The sequence below is a fragment of the Bufo gargarizans genome, chromosome 3 (assembly GCF_014858855.1).
Source record: "Bufo gargarizans isolate SCDJY-AF-19 chromosome 3, ASM1485885v1, whole genome shotgun sequence".
Lineage (NCBI taxonomy): Eukaryota > Metazoa > Chordata > Amphibia > Anura > Bufonidae > Bufo > Bufo gargarizans.
In genome coordinates this window covers 448,969,867-448,988,907 of record NC_058082.1, presented here as the reverse complement: position 1 = coordinate 448,988,907, position 19,041 = coordinate 448,969,867, and the positions used below count along the sequence as shown (strand labels likewise).

The following is a 19,041-nucleotide window of genomic DNA, read 5'->3' as shown; positions in this document are numbered from 1 at the left end:
GGTCCCGGTCACAGCAACTTGCATGTTGCCATGTGAACCCATTCACTTTCGCTAATAGTGATGCTACTGCACTACACGGCAGTCTTTGGTCATGAGATGTGTGTCATAGTCAGTCATGGTGTGGTCCTAGCCTAAAAGTGCAGACAACATTACAGTCTAGGTGTTTTAAATCATATTATGATGACTGCTTGCTGGCTCTTACAGTTAGAAAAAGAGCTCTACAACCTACGAAGTATGGAACGGGCTACCAAATCAGAGAATGAAAAATTGAAAAGAACCAACCAAGATTTAGAACTTGATTTGGACAAAATTCGTGATCAGTTGTCCGAAGCCCAAGGTTGCCTGGGTGAGATGACACAGAAAATGGTTCAACATGAGGTTGAAAAGTAAGTGAAAAACAGTCTACAGGCTCAAGAACATGGCCATTTCTTCTTTGTTTTGTATTGAGCCATAATAGGGCTTCCGTAGAGGTGCATGAGCTCTGTACTGTGCATCTACATGGCTACACGTTGAATACTGAATCTTTTTTCTGTTCGATTCTTAATGAAATTGAGTGACAAAAAGTTGTAGTGTGTTTCATCAGGCTCAATATTACAAAGATGTGGAGATTCTTTTAGGGGAGAATATCTGACTGAGCTTTTTACAGAGGTACGCAGTGTACCTAACTTGTCAGTGTGCATGAACCCTTTATTTCTGCATTCTACATTGTATTATAAATGTTACAAAATGTTATATTTTATTGGCACCACTGGGTAAGGGTGCATTCCCCTTGTGTTTTATGCTTATATTATGCATCATCATGTAGATACTCTTTTAAAACTATAGAAGCATGCACCTCTATTGGCACATTAGTGTATAGTAATATAGTAACATAGTTTGTAAGGCTGAAAAAGGACATCTGTCCATCCAGTTCAGCCTGTTATCCTGCAAGTCGATCCAAATGAAGGCAAAAAATTCCATGAGGTAGAAGCCAAATTTCCTTATTTTAAGTAAAAAAATCCTCCAATCAGGCAATTAAAATAACTCCCTGGATCAACGACCCCTCTCTAGTAGCTATAGCCTGTAATATTATTACGCTCCAGAAATACATCCAGGCCCCTCTTGAATTCCTTTATTGTACTCACCATCACCACCTCCTCAGGCAGAGAGTTCCATAGTCTCACTGCTCTTACCGTAAAGAATCCTCTTCTACGGATGGAGTAGAATTAACACTGTTTTCTGAAATTTCTGAGTTGTGTTATCTAATCTAAGCAAACACCTTCAATTGCTTTTCAATGGCTTTTGTCTCAAGATAACGCGATGAGTTATGAAATTTGAGTTAAGAGCTGGAGTGCTAACCCTGCTACATCTGTATGTTTGTGTACAGTATTGTCCGAAAAATTGATATTTTACTATGCAAGCCTTCTAAAAGATCATTAATAAATATATTGAAGAGAATAGGGCCCAATACTGACCCCTGACAGTCACAATCTGAGTGTGTACGGTTAATAACCACCCTCTGTTTTCTATCATTGAGCCAGTTACTTACCCACATACAGACATTTTCTCCCAGTCCATCTATTCTCTTTTTATATACTAACCTTTTATGTGGCACAGTGTCAAATGCTTTGGAGAAATCAAGATATACGACATCCACTGACTCAAGTCTAGAACTTAGCTCCTCATAGAAACTGATTATATTAGTTTGACATGACTGATCCCTCATGAAGCCCTGCTGATATGGCCCTATTCGTTTATTTTCATTCAGATACTCCAAGATAGCATCTCTTAGAAAACCTTCAAACAGTTCCGGGTACAGGGCCAAGGGCTATCTATAGTATTCAGTATATTGGGCAGACTAGATGGGCCAAATGGTTCTTATCTGCCAAAACATTCTATGTTTCTATATGTTTCTATGTAAGGAAATTTGGTAAAAACTAAGGGGGAGGATTTGGTCCAAAAAATGGCTCGGGAAAAGAGTTTCATATCGGGCATTACAAAATTAAAAAACAACGTTTGAAGTGTTTCCTCCAATGGGAGAACACTTGAAGGAGTGAACAAATTTCAAATCCACACCCTTTAGTGGTTTTTAGGGTACTTTCACACTTGCGTTGTTTGATTCCGGCAGGCAGTTCCGTTGCCTGAACTGACTGCCTGATTAGGCAAACTGTATGCAAACGGATGTCATTTTTTCTGACTGATCAGGCATTTTTCTGACTGATCAGTCAGAAAAATGCATTGCAATACCGGATCCGTTTTTCCGGTGTCATCAGGCAAAACGGATCCTTTTCTTGTTTTTTTCTCATTTTTAAAGGTCTGCGCATGCGCAGAGGACGGATCCAGCATTCCGGTATTTTGAATGCACTAATACATTCCTATGGAAAAAAAGCATGCTACGGTTTTCTCTTTGCCTGATCAGTCAAAATGACTGAACTGAAGACATCCTAAAGCAACCTGAACGGATTAGGCCTAGTTCACACGGGGGTTTTTGCGAGGGTACGGGCCGTTTTTTTGTGTTCCATATACGGTCCGTATATTGAACACTTCATTTCAATGGTTCCGCAAAAAAACGGAATGTACTCCGTATGCATTCCGTTTCCGTATTTCCGTTTTTCCGTTCCTTTGAAAGATAGAACATTTCCAATATTTGGCCGCAAATCACGTTCCGTGGCTCCATTCAAGTCAATGGGTCCGCCCAAAAAACGGAACACATACGGAAATGCATCCGTATGTCTTCCGTATCCGTTCCGTTTTTTCTGAACCATCTATTGAAAATGTTATGCCCAGCCCAATTTTTTCTATGTAATTACTGTATACTGTACATGGCATACGGAAAAACGGAATGAATAAAACGGAAAGGAAACGGAAACACAACAGAACTCAAAAACGGAACAACGGATCAGTGAAAAACGGACCGCAAAAAACTATAAAAGCCATACGGTCGTGTGAACTAGGCCTTACTCTCCATTCAGAATGCATGGGGATAAAACTGATCAGTTCTTTTCCGGTATAGAGCCCCTGTGACGGAACTCAGTGCCGGAAAAGAAAAACGCTAATGTGAAAGTAGCCTTACTCGTATTTCCAGCTGAAGTAATTAACATGACTAGAGAGATGAGCAAATCTTCCAAGTTATATTCATTCCAAACCAAAGTTGCTCCAATTGCACTGGAAATTGGTATATAATCCCCTCTAGTTCTCTAAAACACAGATTATTTATGAAAAGTTTTGTTAATAAAATAAATAAAAATTCATTTTCCGTCCCCCGTCCCCTTGGTCTGATACAGCGTCAGGTGTAACTGTATCTACTTTTATCGTTGCCGTCTGTGCTTTAAACGATACATGTTTACACTTGTAGAATTTTTAGCCAATAGTCAGAGCTACCATCAGGCAGTATGGCTGGTACTGCTATTGGGGGCTTGGTCACACTGTTGTGGAGGGGGTTCAGCTCGCAGCTCCTGCCATCCTCCATCTGCAGGCATAATGGAATGAGCCCATGTCATTTTACATTTGTGACATGGCAGAGACCCCGTCTTCTCTCCGCGGCATGACATGCCTTCTGTATGTGAGGAGGAGATGGAGACACCTGCCAAGTGAGAAAAGGCAGAAGATCTAAAGCTGTCAGAGCCCCTATCCATTTACCTTCTCTCTCCAGCCCTTTCACATAATCCTACTTGCCTTTGCTTCTTTCTCTCCATGTTCCTTACTGCATTTTCCTGCTACCTACTTGCAGACCATACAAATATATTTCAGTGCATGGAGCTGAGGGTCTCTTCTGGTGATGTGCCATCTGGCATAGCCCTAATTCTTATTTTAGTGCTCGTTATGGGCCAAGAACCTAAAATTAACCAATTTTTGTACTTACACCTAGAGGTTTCTGCTGAACCTACTGTATAAAATAATTGCTATGACCTGCATTCATACTTGCATGATATTTAAAAATAATGAAACAATTATTTCATTTAGGGAGCTAAAGGATAATGAAGAATCGATAAATATTTCTAGTGCACAGGTACGGACCCTTCATCTAATCGACTGACTCTATAATAAAGTTTATAATATAACATAGATTGCTCAACTGTAACAATAATTGCATCAACTGATTCAAACATGTATTTGTATATTGCATAACTAAAAGCCTAATGAAAAACTACCTGCAAAAAACAAGCAAATATATCACAGAACTGTTGGCACAAAGATAGGGCTCATGCACACGACCGTATGTATTTTGCTGTCCGCAAAAAACACTGATAACATTTGCATGCATTGCATATTTTACGTAATGGAACAGCTGGCCCCTACTAGAACAGTCCTATCCTTGTCCGTAATGGACAATATTAGGACATGTACTATTTTTTTTGTGGAACGAACATATGGACATACGGAAATGGAATGCACACGGAGTAACTTCAGTTTTTTTTGTGGACCCATTGAAATTTATGGTTCCATATACGGTCTGCAAAAAAAATGGGACGGACAAGGAAAGAAAAAATGTTCGTGTGCATGAGCCCTTCGGAGGGGTTTTATCAAGTTCTGCACTCCAGAATTTTGTCCTCATAGAGGTGGGACTACAGATGAGCGAATAAAATTCCTAAAATTAATGTCCGATTAATCTGAATTGGCCAAGAAATTCGATTCGTGTACAAATCTGTTCTCAACTGCTTTAAATGCCTGAGAAATCTCTCTTTCTCTGGCCGCTTTCAGACGGGTGTATTGAAATCCGTTCATATTCTGGCTCAGGACCTTGATGATATACCATCAGCATTGTCATCAGGATTGCTTCAGGATTTCATCAGGATTTACAGTCATGTGAAAAAATTAGGACACCCTTTGAAAGCATGTGGTTTTTTGTAACATTTTTAATAAAAGGTTATTTCATCTCCGTTTCAACAATACAGAGAGATTAAAGTAATCCGACTAAACAAAGAAAACTGAAGAAAAGTCTTTTCAAGATCTTCTGTAAATGTCATTCTACAAAAATGCCTATTCTAACTGAGGAAAAAGATAGGACACCCTTGCCCCTAATAGCGAGTGTTACCTCCTTCGGCTGAAATAACTGCAGTGAGACGGTTCTTGTAGCCATCTACCAGTCTTCGACATCGGTCTGAGGAAATTTTACCCCACTCCTCAATGCAGAACTTTTTCAGCTGTGAGATGTTTGAGGGGTTTCTTGCACGTACAGCCCTTTTCAAGTCACCCCACAGCATCTCAATGGGATTCAAATCTGGACTTTGACTTGGCCATTCCAGGACTCTCCATTTCTTCTTTTTCAGCCAATCTTTGGTTGATTTACTAGTATGTTTTGGGTCATTGTCATGTTGCATGGTCCAGTTCCGCTTCAGCTTTAATTTTCTAACTGATGGTCTCACATGTTCTTCAAGCACCTTCTGATACACAGTAGAATTCATCGTGGATTCTATGATGGTGAGCTGACCAGGTCCTGCTGCAGCAAAGCAGCCCCAAACCATGACACTTCCACCTCCATGCTTCACAGTTGGTATGAGGTTCTTTTCTTGGAATGCTGTGTTTGGTTTACGCCAAACATGTCCTCTGCTGTTGTGTCCAAATAATTCAATTTTGGACTCATCTGTCCAAAGAACATTATTCCAGAAGTCCTGGTCTTTGTCAACTTTATCTCTGGCAAATGTCAGTCTGGCCTCGATGTTTCTCTTGGAAAGCAAAGGTTTCCTCCTTGCACACCTCCCATGCAAGTTAAACTTGTACAGTCTCTTTCTGATTGTAGAGGCATGTACTTCTACATCAACAGTAGCCAGAGCCTGCTGTAGTTCTCGAGATGACACTTTAGGGTTTTTGGAGACCTCTTTTAGCATCTTGCGGTCTGCTCTTGGGGTGAACTTGCTGGGGCGACCAGTCCTGGGCATGTTGGCAGTTGTTTTGAAAGCCCTCCACTTGTAGACTATCTTCCGGACAGTGGAATGGCTGATTTCAAAATCTTTTGAGATCTTTTTAAATCCCTTCCCAGACTCATAGGCTGCTACAATCTTTTTTCTGAAGTCCTCTGACAGCTCTTTTGCTCTCACCATGGTGCTCACTCTCACTTCAACAGTCAGGAGCACACCAAACTAAATGTCTGAGGTTTAAATAGGGCAAGCCTCATTCAACATGCAGAGTAACGATCTACTAATTATGTGCACCTGGTGTGATATACCTGTGTGAGATCTGAGCCAATTTAAGAGGGAATACATGTGAGGGTGTCCTATCTTTTTCCTCAGTTAGAATAGGCATTTTTGTAGAATGACATTTACAGAAGATCTTGAAAAGACTTTTCTTCAGTTTTCTTTGTTTAGTTGGATTACTTTAATCTCTCTGTATTGTTGAAACGGAGATGAAATAACCTTTTATTAAAAATGTTACAAAAAACCACATGCTTTCAAAGGGTGTCCTAATTTTTTCACATGACTGTACATGCGTATCACTTCCTTCCTTCATTATTTGTGTACCAAACAGACTGTAATGTGCGTATTTGGAAAGAAATCCGCATAAAACTTGGAAATGCTGCGGATTTCAAACACTGACAGAAATTAATCGCCCATGTGAATAGCTCCATTCATTAACATTAGCAGCGGATTCTGTTACATTAAATCCGGACTATATACGCATTACAAATACGCTCGTCTGAAAGCGGCCTCTCTCTCTCACTGGAAACATTTTCCTGAATTTAATTTCAAGAAATTCTGATTCTAAAGCCTCATGCACACGTCCGTGAAACACGGACCGTGTGATACCGGCCTGGATGTCAATGACGCCGTGCGCTCCTGCACTCAGAAGAAATCCAGGCCGCTATCACACGGTCCGTGTTTCACGGACGTGTGCATTAAGGCTTAATGCATCAGAATGTTTTGAAAATTGTAGGTTGAATTTTGTTTCAATAGAACCGTTTTTCTCATCTCTAGTATGGATGTTTTTTTCAACAATTTGCATTTTTACATCACTGATTCCAGTTTTGAAAACCAGCTGCAAAAGTTGGTGTGGTTAGCCTGTCGCTGATTTAACATAATCTCACGATAGGCAGGGACCTGACACTTACTGATCAGCTGTTTGAAGAAGCCGCTATGCTTGTGCGAGCGCCCTCTGCAATGTCTACCTGCATGTCGTCTTGATCGTAGTGACAGTGCAGTGTAATTTATGCTTTCTCATCCATTCAAGTGAAAAGAACAAACATCTGCAATTACGTACAATGTAGATGGCGTGCAGATAAACACTGAAGAGGACACAGTGCTTGCACAAGCGCCGTAGCCTGTTCAAATAGCTGAACGTGGGGTGCTCGGAGCTGGACCCTCGCAGATCCGATATTAATGACGTATCCAAATGGTATGTCATTGAAGAGGTTTTCCGAGATATTTTTATTGATGACTTATATCCTCAGGATAGGTCATAAATATCAGATTGGCGGGGGTCAGACACCTGGTCGTGCTAGCGCAGCCTTCCCTTTACTATTTACCTGTTCGCCGTCGACATTGCAGCGCTGAGCAGGTGTAATTACAGGAAGCCATCCCATTCACTTCAATGGGATGGCCCGTTCCTATAGACTTAAATAGGAAGGTGAAGATCTCATAGAAGTGCATGGGACGGCTTCTTGTAATTACACCAGCTCTGCGATGTCGATGGCGAACAGGTAAACAATAAAGGCAAAGCAGTGCTCGTTTAAGAGCGGCCTCCTTTACAAACTGCTGATTGGCGGGGGTTCCGGGTGTCGGATCCCTGCTGATCTGATATTGATGACCTAGTCATGCTGGGAGTGGTAGTTTTGCAACAGCTGGTGGGGCGCAGATTGGGCATCCCTGCATTAGAATGTATGATGTACCATTGAAATGTAAAGGAATTGTTCACTTTGGACAATCCCTTTAGGTTTAAAGGGTCGCCCATTACAAGCTGATCACTGGATGACTTCTGCTGGAACTACCAGTGGTATCCCTACTCTATGGGCGAAGCTAGCAGCAAGTGCTATATATCCCTGCAGTGCTACAACAGGGAAAATTAGCCATTATATACTGAAATCAATGGGCTGTGTTTGTAATTAAAGTACCCAAATATTACTTTATTATAAAAACATTCAGTTTTTGACGTTCGGGTATATGCTGAATTCCGTTATGGGTTCCGTTAACATGGACCATGACGCAATTCCATGACGACCGGATGCCTTTAGAGGCATTTCAATATGCATTCCGTCATAATAGAAGTCTGTGGCCAGCATAACGGATCCGTCCGGTTTCCGCTATGCAGGAGAGGACAATTCAGCATAAACCCGAACGTCAATAACAAATCATCTACAAAGCAGCGGTGCGGCAGGCTAATTACAGATTCATCCCATTCAAGTGAAGGAAGGCTGCAGTCCCTTTGAACAGCTGGTTGGCAATGATAGACCATCAATTTAACTCTTTAGCTGCCCAAAAAGAGATTTCAAGTCTTGTAACAGAAAAAGAAAGCTCTGTTCCCTATAAAGATATATTAAGAAATGAATCAGCACAGAATTTTGAACCACATGGGATGGAAAATTTGCAGCAGATATGCCAGAATTCTGCAGCAGGAGAAATGGCGCATATTTGTGTTGTAGAATTCATAGTTGCAGGAAATATGCAGCATAAATTGCCATGTAAGTGATTTATAATCCAGCAGGCTAAATTTTATGTTAATTTTTTTCCTTTAGGTTGTGGATGAGATTTTCTAAAATCTCATCTGCTTTGCTCATACTGTAATATGCCATGGATTTTCTGCATGCAGATCTATCACATGTGAACATGCCTTTAGACTGTTCCAGCCATGACTTTTTTTTTTCTATCAATACTCTGTCCATGTCACAGATTAGACAAATTTGTCAACCATCTAGATCACAATTAGGGCTCATTCACACGAACATGTGCTGCCCGCTGCCGTATTGTGGACCGCATTTGTGGATCCGCAATACACGGGCACCATTCCGTGTGCATTCCGCATCACGGGTGCGGACCCATTCACTTAAATGGGTCCGGAGATGCGGAACGGAAGCACGGAATAGAACACTATGAAAGCACTACGGAGTGCTTCCTGGAGTTCCGTTATGTGCCTCCGCACCGCAAAAAAAAAGAACATGCTCTATCTTTTTGTAGAACAGACGGATCGCGGACCCATTTATGGGAATGGGTCCGCGATCCCCATGCGGCTGGGCCACACTCGGTGCCCGTGCATTGCAGACCGCAATTTGCGGCCCACAACACAGGCTTCACGTGGTCGTGTGAACAAGCCCTTACACTAATAATTTTTTTAGCAACACAAGCTTGATTGGCTGCTGTTTCCACCCGTCCTTAGGCCTCCTGCACATGAACGTGTGCGCCCCGTAGCCGTGCTGCGGGCCGCAATGCACGAACACCGACCGCAGGGCAGCCGCAGCGGATCGCGGACTGATTCACTTTAATGGGTTCGCGATCTGCTCGTTCCGCAAAAAGATAGAACATGTCCTATCTTTTTGCGGAAAGGAAGTACGGGACGAAACCCCACGGAGGCTTCCGTAGGGTTCCGTTCTGTGCTTCCGTTCCGCATCTCCAGATTTGCGGACCCATTGAAGTGAATGTGTCCGCATCCGTGATGCGGAATGCCCACGAAACAGCGCCCGTGTATTGCGGATCTGCAAATGCGGTCCGCAATACGGCAACGGGCAGCACATGTTCGTGTGCAGGAGGCCTTATATTGGAAAATCATACATACTAACTACAAATTTGACTACACTTTCACTAGAGTTGTACCACCTACCTTTGCACTTTGTTATGCTCCATTCCTGTATAGACTACACTACTATAGTGTATGCCATGTATTTTTAACTCTTTTACAGATATTGGTAGTGGTTTAAGGTCTTTAATGTTTAGTCAATAGGGTTAGGATAAAAAATTCTTAAACAATATCAAAGTATACGTGTTTTCATATGCATATGTTAAGAAATTCCAAAAATATAGCAAAATACATTACACAGTTTTATCAGATTTTCTTCCAGGATTCGACCCAGAAAGACAAGTATAATGAGCAGGAGCTTGAACAAAGTGACCCGCGAAGTGAGCCTACAGATATGTAAGTATCTCTAGCTTATATACCAAACTGCAACTCTCACGTCATAAACATAAAAAAAAGTCTCATCAAAGAAGCTCCATCTCAGATTGTTTTCTCCGTGCCCGGCCTTTGATTTTTTCATAGAAATATTTACAGGAAACAAGACAGTCAAGTTCATAAGGTTCAGGCTTCAATTCCTTTTCTGTTGAATGAAATCTTCAAATAATAATAGGTTCCGGCTTTAGTAGAGAAACCTGTTTTACAAGAATATGGCAAAAGTCATAATAAATAGCCATACGTCACACCTTTCGGTGGTTTTAACATTGTCTATGAAGATATGAGCAATGTACTGTAAAAACAAGGTGACAATGAAAAGCAGGCCAATATGCAGTAAGTGGGAACAATATGAGAGAATAAAGACAGGGCGATTCAAAAAGAATGGTGCAAAATGGTCGGTATTCATAACTGAAAGATTTATGTTCTAATTTATTAACTTGGATAAATAGATTTTTCAAGTTTTTATTTCTACATTACAAATGCTTGATGTGAGTTCCATGGGTGATAGGGCAGGTGTCTAGGCGGTAGTGCACTTCTGTCCAGACGTGTGCCAGCAAATGCTTGGATATGGTCACTACTTTATTAGTTCCAAGTTTCACTTGTTCCTGTGTTGTTGCTGGTTGTGACCACGTCTCAGGTGTAGCTTAAGTGGTCATTCCCACTTCTCTATTTAGTCTGATCTCACCCATCATGCTATGCGATTGATAGCTCCTTCTGGTTGTGGAAGTGCTGGTGTTCCTGCCTAGTGAATGCAGCCTATCAGAGGAACGGGGAAGCTAGATGCCTCTCCCTCCCCTGCCCCGCTGCAGAACTTCCATCTATATAGCTGTCCTGAGGACGGTGATACAGATGACTATGGAGATGAGCGCTTCCACAATGGAAGCGCTCATCTCCCTGTGCCTTGCTGCCGCCCCCCATGTCACCAGTGCCTTGGGCCCCCCACAGTCAGCAGCTGCCTTGGGCCCCCCAGGAGCAACTGGGCCTGGGGAAGCTGCCCCTTTTGCCCCGCGTTAAAGACGACCCTGCATATGATGTAGTAGGAAGCTGGAAAAAAAAACGACATCATTTTAAGACTTTTCATTATCCGGGTCAGTACCATTACAGTGATACCACATGTATATAGTTTTTCTTGTGTTTTAATATAAAAAAAATATATATATTAAACTTTCAATTTTTTTTATATTACTTAGTAGCAGCATATTCTGACCTTCATAACTTTTTTTTTTTATATTTATGTCTATGAAGATGTGTGAGGGCTCATTTTCTGCAAGGTAATCTGTAGTTTTTAGTGATGCTATATCAGAGTGGGTATGCCTTTTTTTTATCACTTTTTAAAATTTTTGGGGGGGAGTAAAGTGGCAAAAAACGGTGTATTGGCCATTTACTACGTCCACCATATAGGATAAATACCTTTATATTTTAATAGTTCGGGCATTTAAGTTTATTTTTATAATGGAAAAAGGTGATTTGAATTTTTATTTATTTTTTATATAAAAAAGGATTTATTTTTTATTTAATTTTTAAATGTTGCTGTACTCACACCAGATATCGTTATTGCAAATTCTATTCCATACAAAAAGCTTTTTCTTAGTGCAGTGTCGCCACCTTAAACCTGCCCTTAACCCTGGTTTCACACCTAAGCGTTTCGCAAACGCACGTTTTTATGCGCGATTTTGTCACACGTTTTTATGCGCGTTTTTTGTAATAGTAAACGTGCGTTTGGGTGATTGACAGCAGTGTTGTCCAAAGAGTCTATGGCCCAAACGCGCGTCAAACGCGCCAAAAAAAGCTCCTGTACTTGTTTGAGCGTCGGGCGTTTTACAGCGCGTTCAAACGTGCTGTAAAACGCAAAAATGTGAACCAGCCCCATAGGGAAGCATTGGTTTTCATGTGTTGCGCGTAGGAACGCGCTGTAAAACGCGCAAGTGTGAACTTAGGGTTAGTGTATAGGTGTAAACTAACCTAAAAGGGTCAGATTTTGGAAAACTGTCTAAGGCCTCTTGCACACGAGTGTTATGTTTTTGGCCTGGATAAGAGGCGGGTGCGTTGCGGGAAAATGCGCTATTTTTCCATGCGAGTGCAAAACATTGTAATGCGTTTTGCACGCACGTGAGAAAAATCAGCATGTTTGGTACCCAAACCCGAAACCAGACTTCTTCACAGAAGTTCGGGTTTGGGTTAGGTGTTGTGCAGATTTTATTATTTTCCCTTATAACATGGTTATAAGGGAAAATAATAGCATTCTTAATACAGAATACTTAGTACAATAGGGCTAGAGGGGTTAAAAAAATAAAAATAAATTTTAACTCACCTTAATCCACTTGCTCGCGCAGCCCGGCTTCTCTTCTGTCTTCTTCTTTGAGAAATAGGCCCTTTGATGGCGTCACTGCGCTCATCACATAGTCCATCACCATGGCGATGGATCATGTGACGGACCATGTGATGAGCGTAGTGACGTCACCACAGGTCCTTTTCCTGTGCACATTAAAGATGAAGACAGAAGAGAAGCCGGGCTGCTTGAGCAAGTGGATTAAGGTGAGTTAAATTATTTCAATTTTTTTTTAACCCCTCCAGCCTTATTGTACTATGCATCCTGTAGTAAGAATGCTATTATTTTCCCTTATAACCATGTTATAAGGAAAAATAATACAATCTACAGAACACGTAACCCAGCAACTGAGCGTGAAAATCGCACCGCATCCGCACTTGCTTGCAGATGCTTGCGATTTTCACGCAGCCCCTTTGACTTCTATGGGGCCTGCGTTGCGTGGAAAACGCACAAAGAGGAGCATGCTGTGATTTTCACGCAACGCACAAGTAATGTGTGCACAGCCCCATAGAAATGAATGGGTCCGGATTCAGTGCGGGTGCAATGCGTTCACCTCACGCATCGCACCCGCGCGGAAATCTCGCCCGTGTGAAAGGGGCCTAAAAGAAAACTTTGTTGCTCATAGCAACCAATCACAGCACAGCTTTCATTTTTCAAGAGCTGAATTTCTTTACTTTAACTACATGCCTTTATTGTGGAGAAAAATTCCTTAGCAATCCCAGACAGTCCAAACAGTTTTTTCGTCATTAATTTATTTGGAGAAGCATTCAGCTAATACAAATGATAGCATGAACTCCTGGTAGACACTGTCCATGGCCAAGAGCTGTATTTGATACTGTATCTCCTGATCAGTCAAGTAATTTGGGCTGAACTGGATACAGCCTTTGAACAGACATAGCAGACTGCTTCTGGAAAAAAAAAAAAGAACATACCGTAGTTTTCCTAAGGCCTCATGCACATGGCCGTTGGGCGGCCGTTTTGCGTCCCGCAAACGGCGGGTCGGCAATCCACGGCTGCCGGCCGTGTGCACCCTGCATCACGGATGAGGACCCATTCACTTTCGGTGATGCGGAGCGGAATCACGGAACGGAACACCAGAAGCACTACGGAGTGCTTCTGTGGTGTTTCATTCTGTGGTTCCGCACCGCAAAAAAAATGACATACCATTCAAGTTGAATGGGTCCGGCCCGCTGCACAGATGTTGCAATTGCGGTCCCCAATGCACGGAACGGCCACACAACAGCTGTGTGCATGAGGCCTAATCCCGGAAATCCCTTTAAATCTAATCAGCAGCATGGTTTCTCAGTGATCCACATTGTTGCCCCGCGATGCTGAGGACCAGCTAAACATCTACAGTACATGGAGTTTTGTATGTTCTCCCCATGTTGGTGTGGGTTTCCTCTGAATACTCTCGTTACCTTCCACACTCCGAGAAGATACTGATAGGTTAATTGACTTCCTATGGATTTAGCCCTAGTGTGAAACTGGAAATTTATGAAGGAAATGATGAGAATCTCTGTACAGCACTGAGGAAAATGTTGGTGCTATTCAACCAATATGAAACATAATGGTATAAGCAAGGTTCAATGATCCTATGGCAATGTCCCGTGGTCCCAGGATGGCTGAAGCAGGGCCGGGGGGAGGTATTTTTAGAGCCCTAGGCGGAGCAGGCAAATTGCGCAGATTTAACTACCAACGAGTTAACTACAGGGGAGGGAGGGGGGGGAACCCACTGGCCACCAATGGGTTAAAAACAGGGGAGGGGGGGTCTGCCCCCTGCTGCCTGGCAGCAGGGGGCAGTCATGTACACAGTTTTTTTTGTATATTCTAACCTGAAGCGTCCCCATCACCATGGGAATGCCTCTGTGTTAGAATATACTGTCGGATCTGAGTTTCACGATGTAGCTCATATCCGACAGTATATTCTAACATAGAGGTGTTTCCATGGTGATGGGGACGCTTCAAGTTAAAATATACCATCGGATTGGAGAAAACTCCAATCTGATGGTATAAAAGAACTCCAGACTTTACATTGAAAGTCAATGGGGACAGATCCGTTTGAAATGGCACCATATTGTGTCAACGTCAAACGGATCCGTCCCCATTGACTTGCATTGTAATTCAGGACGGATCCGTTAGGCTCCGCACGGCCAGGCGGACACCAAAACGTCCGTGGATCCTCCAAAAATCAAGGAAGACCCACAGACGAAGAAACAGTCACGGATCACGGACCTACGGACCCCGTTTTTGCGGACCGTGAAAAAATACTGTCGTGTGCATGAGGCCTAAGGCATATGCTTATATCGTGGGAAAACTCCCACTCTCTATACATAACCTCTCTTATTCACGTGGCAGAAGTCAATATTGAAGGCATTATTAAATCAAGTAATCCAAAATAGCTGAGTAAGCAATTTTTTCTCCAGGAGCATCATATGTTTTAAAGATTGCTTTCCTTTGATGGTTTCACAATTGTGTGAAAAAAAAATAACATATCCAAGAAACCAACCATTATATTGTACATGCCCCACCCTCTTGGACTGCAGCCGCATCAAGGCAGAGACTACTTTAAAGCAATTGTAATTAATTGTAGTCTTTGAAGAAGACTTTGAAAGGGTGCGGCGGCACAGACATAATTGGCAGGGATTGTTTTACTTCACTAGACAATAGATGTGTATTTATTATCTCCCAAAGAAAAGCAACGTAAGTTACCGGCTCAGGCTCCAAAGAAAATACTGGATTAATGTATAGATCTGACAAAATGGAAGGACAATTTTGCTTGCCGAAATAAAATTCACTGTACGTTCTATTTGGAAAGGGGGTATTTCATGAGAGTTTTTATTTTTCTTAAAGGGATTCTGTAGGACTTAAAGTGTAACTAACTTTTTGAACATAGTTATTACAAACAATTCTAAAAGCACTAAAATTTAAATTAATAATCTTTTTTTCTTTTTTTCATTTTACTGACAAGTTCAGGGTGTCTATAACGCTTTGGAATTCATATACTCGTACACTGATGACATGTCAGTGGTGCGCAGATTCCACTGTACTGCAGGCATAGGGGCCGCAGTGAGCGATGTACTGGCAGGAGCACATATCATGTCTGTGCCCGATCCCCTCAGTTGACACCAAGCATAGCACATGGGTGCAGGGTTTCCTGCAGGCTTCACCTGAGCAGAACAGGCACAGGTAGGAGCTCCGCATAGCACATACAAATTCACTCTGAGGGCTCTTTCACATGAGCGGATGCCGTGTGGTAATCCGCTGCGTGAAAGAATGCCAAGTCCCGTAGCGGACAGCAGATACACATTGCATCAACATGATTGATAATGCTCTGTGCCTCTCTGTGACCTTTTTACTCCAAAATCACGGTGACAACTTTATCTCACTTTGATTTTGTAGTAAAAAGGTCACAGAGAGGCACGGAGCATTATCAATCATGTTAATGCAATGTGTCTCTGATATCCGGTGCGGGGCTCGGCATTCTTTCGCGCAGCGGATTACCCGCACGGCATCTGCTCGTGTGAAAGAGCCCTAAGGCAGACACTGGTAGGTTATATGAAGGATGCACTTATAAAGTGGAGAACATCATGAACACAAGTGTATTGAAGCCATAGTTCGATATTAATAAATATTTATCTTGCCCTATTGTGCCTGAATGACTTTGATTGTATATGGAGAAATGTAGATAGTTTTTAAGTTTGATTCCATATGAATCAGGCAGAAAGTAGGGTCTGCAATAATTTCCCTCTATAATATGATGCCTTACAATTGCCACAATACAGCCAATACATAGAGTTACTACAGCTTCATAGCACCTGTGCCTCCATACAGGCTGTGTCATGTACAGTCGTGGCCAAAAGTTTTGAGAATTACATAAATATTGGAAATTGGAAAAGTTTCTGCTTAAGTTTTTATAATAGCAATTTGCATATACTCCAGAATGTTATTAAGAGTGATCAGATGAATTGCATAGTCCTTCTTTGCCATGAAAATTAACTTAATCCCCAAAAAACCTTTCCACTGCATTTCATTGCTGTCATTAAAGGACCTGCTGAGATCATTTCAGTAATCGTCTTGTTAACTCAGGTGAGAATGTTGACGAGCACAAGGCTGGAGATCATTATGTCAGGCTGATTGGGTTAGACCTGACCTGTTAAAAGGAGGGTGATGCTTGAAATCATTGTTCTTCCATTGTTAACCATGGTGACCTGCAAAGAAACGCGTGCAGCCATCATTACGTTGCATAAAAATGGCTTCACAGGCAAGGATATTGTGGCTACTAAGATTGCACCTCAATCAACAATTTATAGGATCATCAAGAACTTCAAGGAAAGAGGTTCAATTCTTGTTAAGAAGGCTTCAGGGCGTCCAAGAAAGTCCAGCAAGCGCCAGGATTGTCTCCTAAAGAGGATTCAGCTGCGGGATCGGAGTGCCACTAGTGCAGAGCTTGCTCAGGAATGGCAGCAGGCAGGTGTGAGCGCATGTGCACGCACAGTGAGGCGAAGACTTTTGGAAGATGGCCTGGTGTCAAGAAGGGCAGCAAAGAAGCCACTTCTCTCCAAAAAAAACACATTAGGGACAGATTGATCTTCTGCTGAAAATATCGTGAATAGACTGCTGAGGACTGGGGCAAAGTCATATTCTCCGATGAAGCCTCTTTCCGATTGTTTGGGGCATCAGAAAAAAGGCTTGTCCGGAGAAGAAAAGGGGAGCACTACCATCAGTCCTGTGTTATGCCAACAGTAAAGCATCCTGAGACTATTCATGTGTGGGGTTGCTTCACATCCAAGGGAGTGGGCTCACTCACAATTTTGCCCAAAAACACAGCCATGAATAAAGAATGGTACCAAAACACCCTCCAACAGCAACTTCTTCCAACAATCCAAAAACAGTTTGGTGAAGAACAATGCATTTTCCAGCATGATGGAGCACCGTGCCATAAGGCAAATTGATAACTAAGTGGCTCTGCGACCAAAACGTTGATATTTTGGGTCCATGGCCTGGAAACTCCCCAGATCTTAATCCCATTGAGAACTTGTGGTCAATCCTCAAGAGGCGGGTGGACAAAACCCACTAATTCTGACAAACTCCAAGAAGTGATTATGAAAGAATGGGTTGCTATCAGTCAGGAATTGGCCCAGAAGTTGATTGAGAGCATGCCCAGTCGAATTGCAGAGGTCCTGAAAAAGAAGGGCCAACGATGCAAATACTGCAATCTTTGCATAAATGTCATGTAATTGTCGATAAAAACCTTTGAAACGTATGAAGTGCGTGTAATTATATTTCACTACATCACAGAAACAACTGAAACAAAGATCTAAAAGCAGTTTAGCAGCAAACTTTGTGAAAACTAATATTTGTGTCATTGTCAAAACTTTTGGCCACGACTATACAAAAGGCCTCCCTGTAATGGTCAGTTTAAGATTCCAGAAGATCCTGTTAATGTACATGGCTCCGAACAGTAGTAAAGGAAACATTACAAGCATGGATTCAAGTTCACATATTTTTTAATATTTTTTTTTTTAAAGAGGTAAACTCATTTGGACTGAAATGTTGAATTTCAATTTGCAATTCAGTTTTTGTGTACAGACAACATTTAGCCTGGCACATTGTTAGAAACACAACAGTCATCAGAAGTTCTATAATTCAATTCATTGTTTGGTAAATATTACTAACATTTATATACAATAAATTATATAAATAAAACATATTTAATATTTTTTTCATTACTGTTGTGACCTAACAATATTTTATAAACGACTACATTTTAGGGAGCAACAGAATACAGTCAAGAATGCTACAGACTTTAAAAGTTCAAGATCAAGAGTAATTTCCATAGAAGAAGACCCAATACAAGAGTGCTTACTTAAACACTCCAAAATACTTCAAGAAGGTATTATAGAGGAAATACCAACCAAAGACGTAGGAGACTCTGTTCGTTTTGACCAGTCAGGACTATATTCACCTCCTTTTGATGGTTACACCAAAAATGAATCTAGTAGTATTTCATTCCAAATAAGACAAGCAAACTATACAGATGTCAAAAAGTTAGCAATAGCTTCAGAGACAAAAAGGATTCAAAAAGACTTTGATTTTGAAAGTAAAAACAATGACCATTCTGATCTTCATGAGAAGGTAGAACAAAAGTCCAAAAAAGCAGAAGAAGGTAGAACAAAAGTCCAAAAGCACCATGAAGAACTTCATGCAGATCCAGACCATGTATATAAAATAATGTTTGTTGGAAACTCGCATGTTGGAAAAACATCTTTTTTATGTCAAGTACATGAAGGTTCCTATAAGAAAGATACATCTGCTACAATAGGTAAGGAGGAATGGTATCTTCCCTGATTTTGCTATCTAACTGTATGCTATAGATTACGTAAAGTACAATATGTCAGGATGCAAACAAGGAAATGTAAGTGGAAGGACCCATCAAGTTTGTGTGCTAGGACTTTACGCTGACCATGATATGATCATGCTGTCTGCCATTTAGGTGAACAACTTTGAAAAGGATGCACACTATGCTATATTATGAGTGTCTTTCTTTGGGGAGAGTTATCAAAAACTGGTGTAAATGAAAACTGGCTTAGTTGTCCATAGCAACCAATCAGATTCCACCTTTCATTTTCAAAGGAGATCTG

At 41.6% G+C, this 19,041-nt stretch overlaps 1 protein-coding gene across 1 annotated transcript in view; it reads left to right on the top strand.

Moving 5' to 3' along the window:
• Window positions 1–19,041, top strand: part of LOC122930286 (ras-related protein Rab-44-like) — a 72,649-nt gene that overhangs the window by 40,526 nt on the left and 13,082 nt on the right. The window contains 4 exon segments of the mRNA XM_044283543.1: window positions 205–386; window positions 3,943–3,988; window positions 9,962–10,035; window positions 18,172–18,722. Of these exon segments, the coding sequence (XP_044139478.1) occupies window positions 205–386; window positions 3,943–3,988; window positions 9,962–10,035; window positions 18,172–18,722 (853 nt within the window).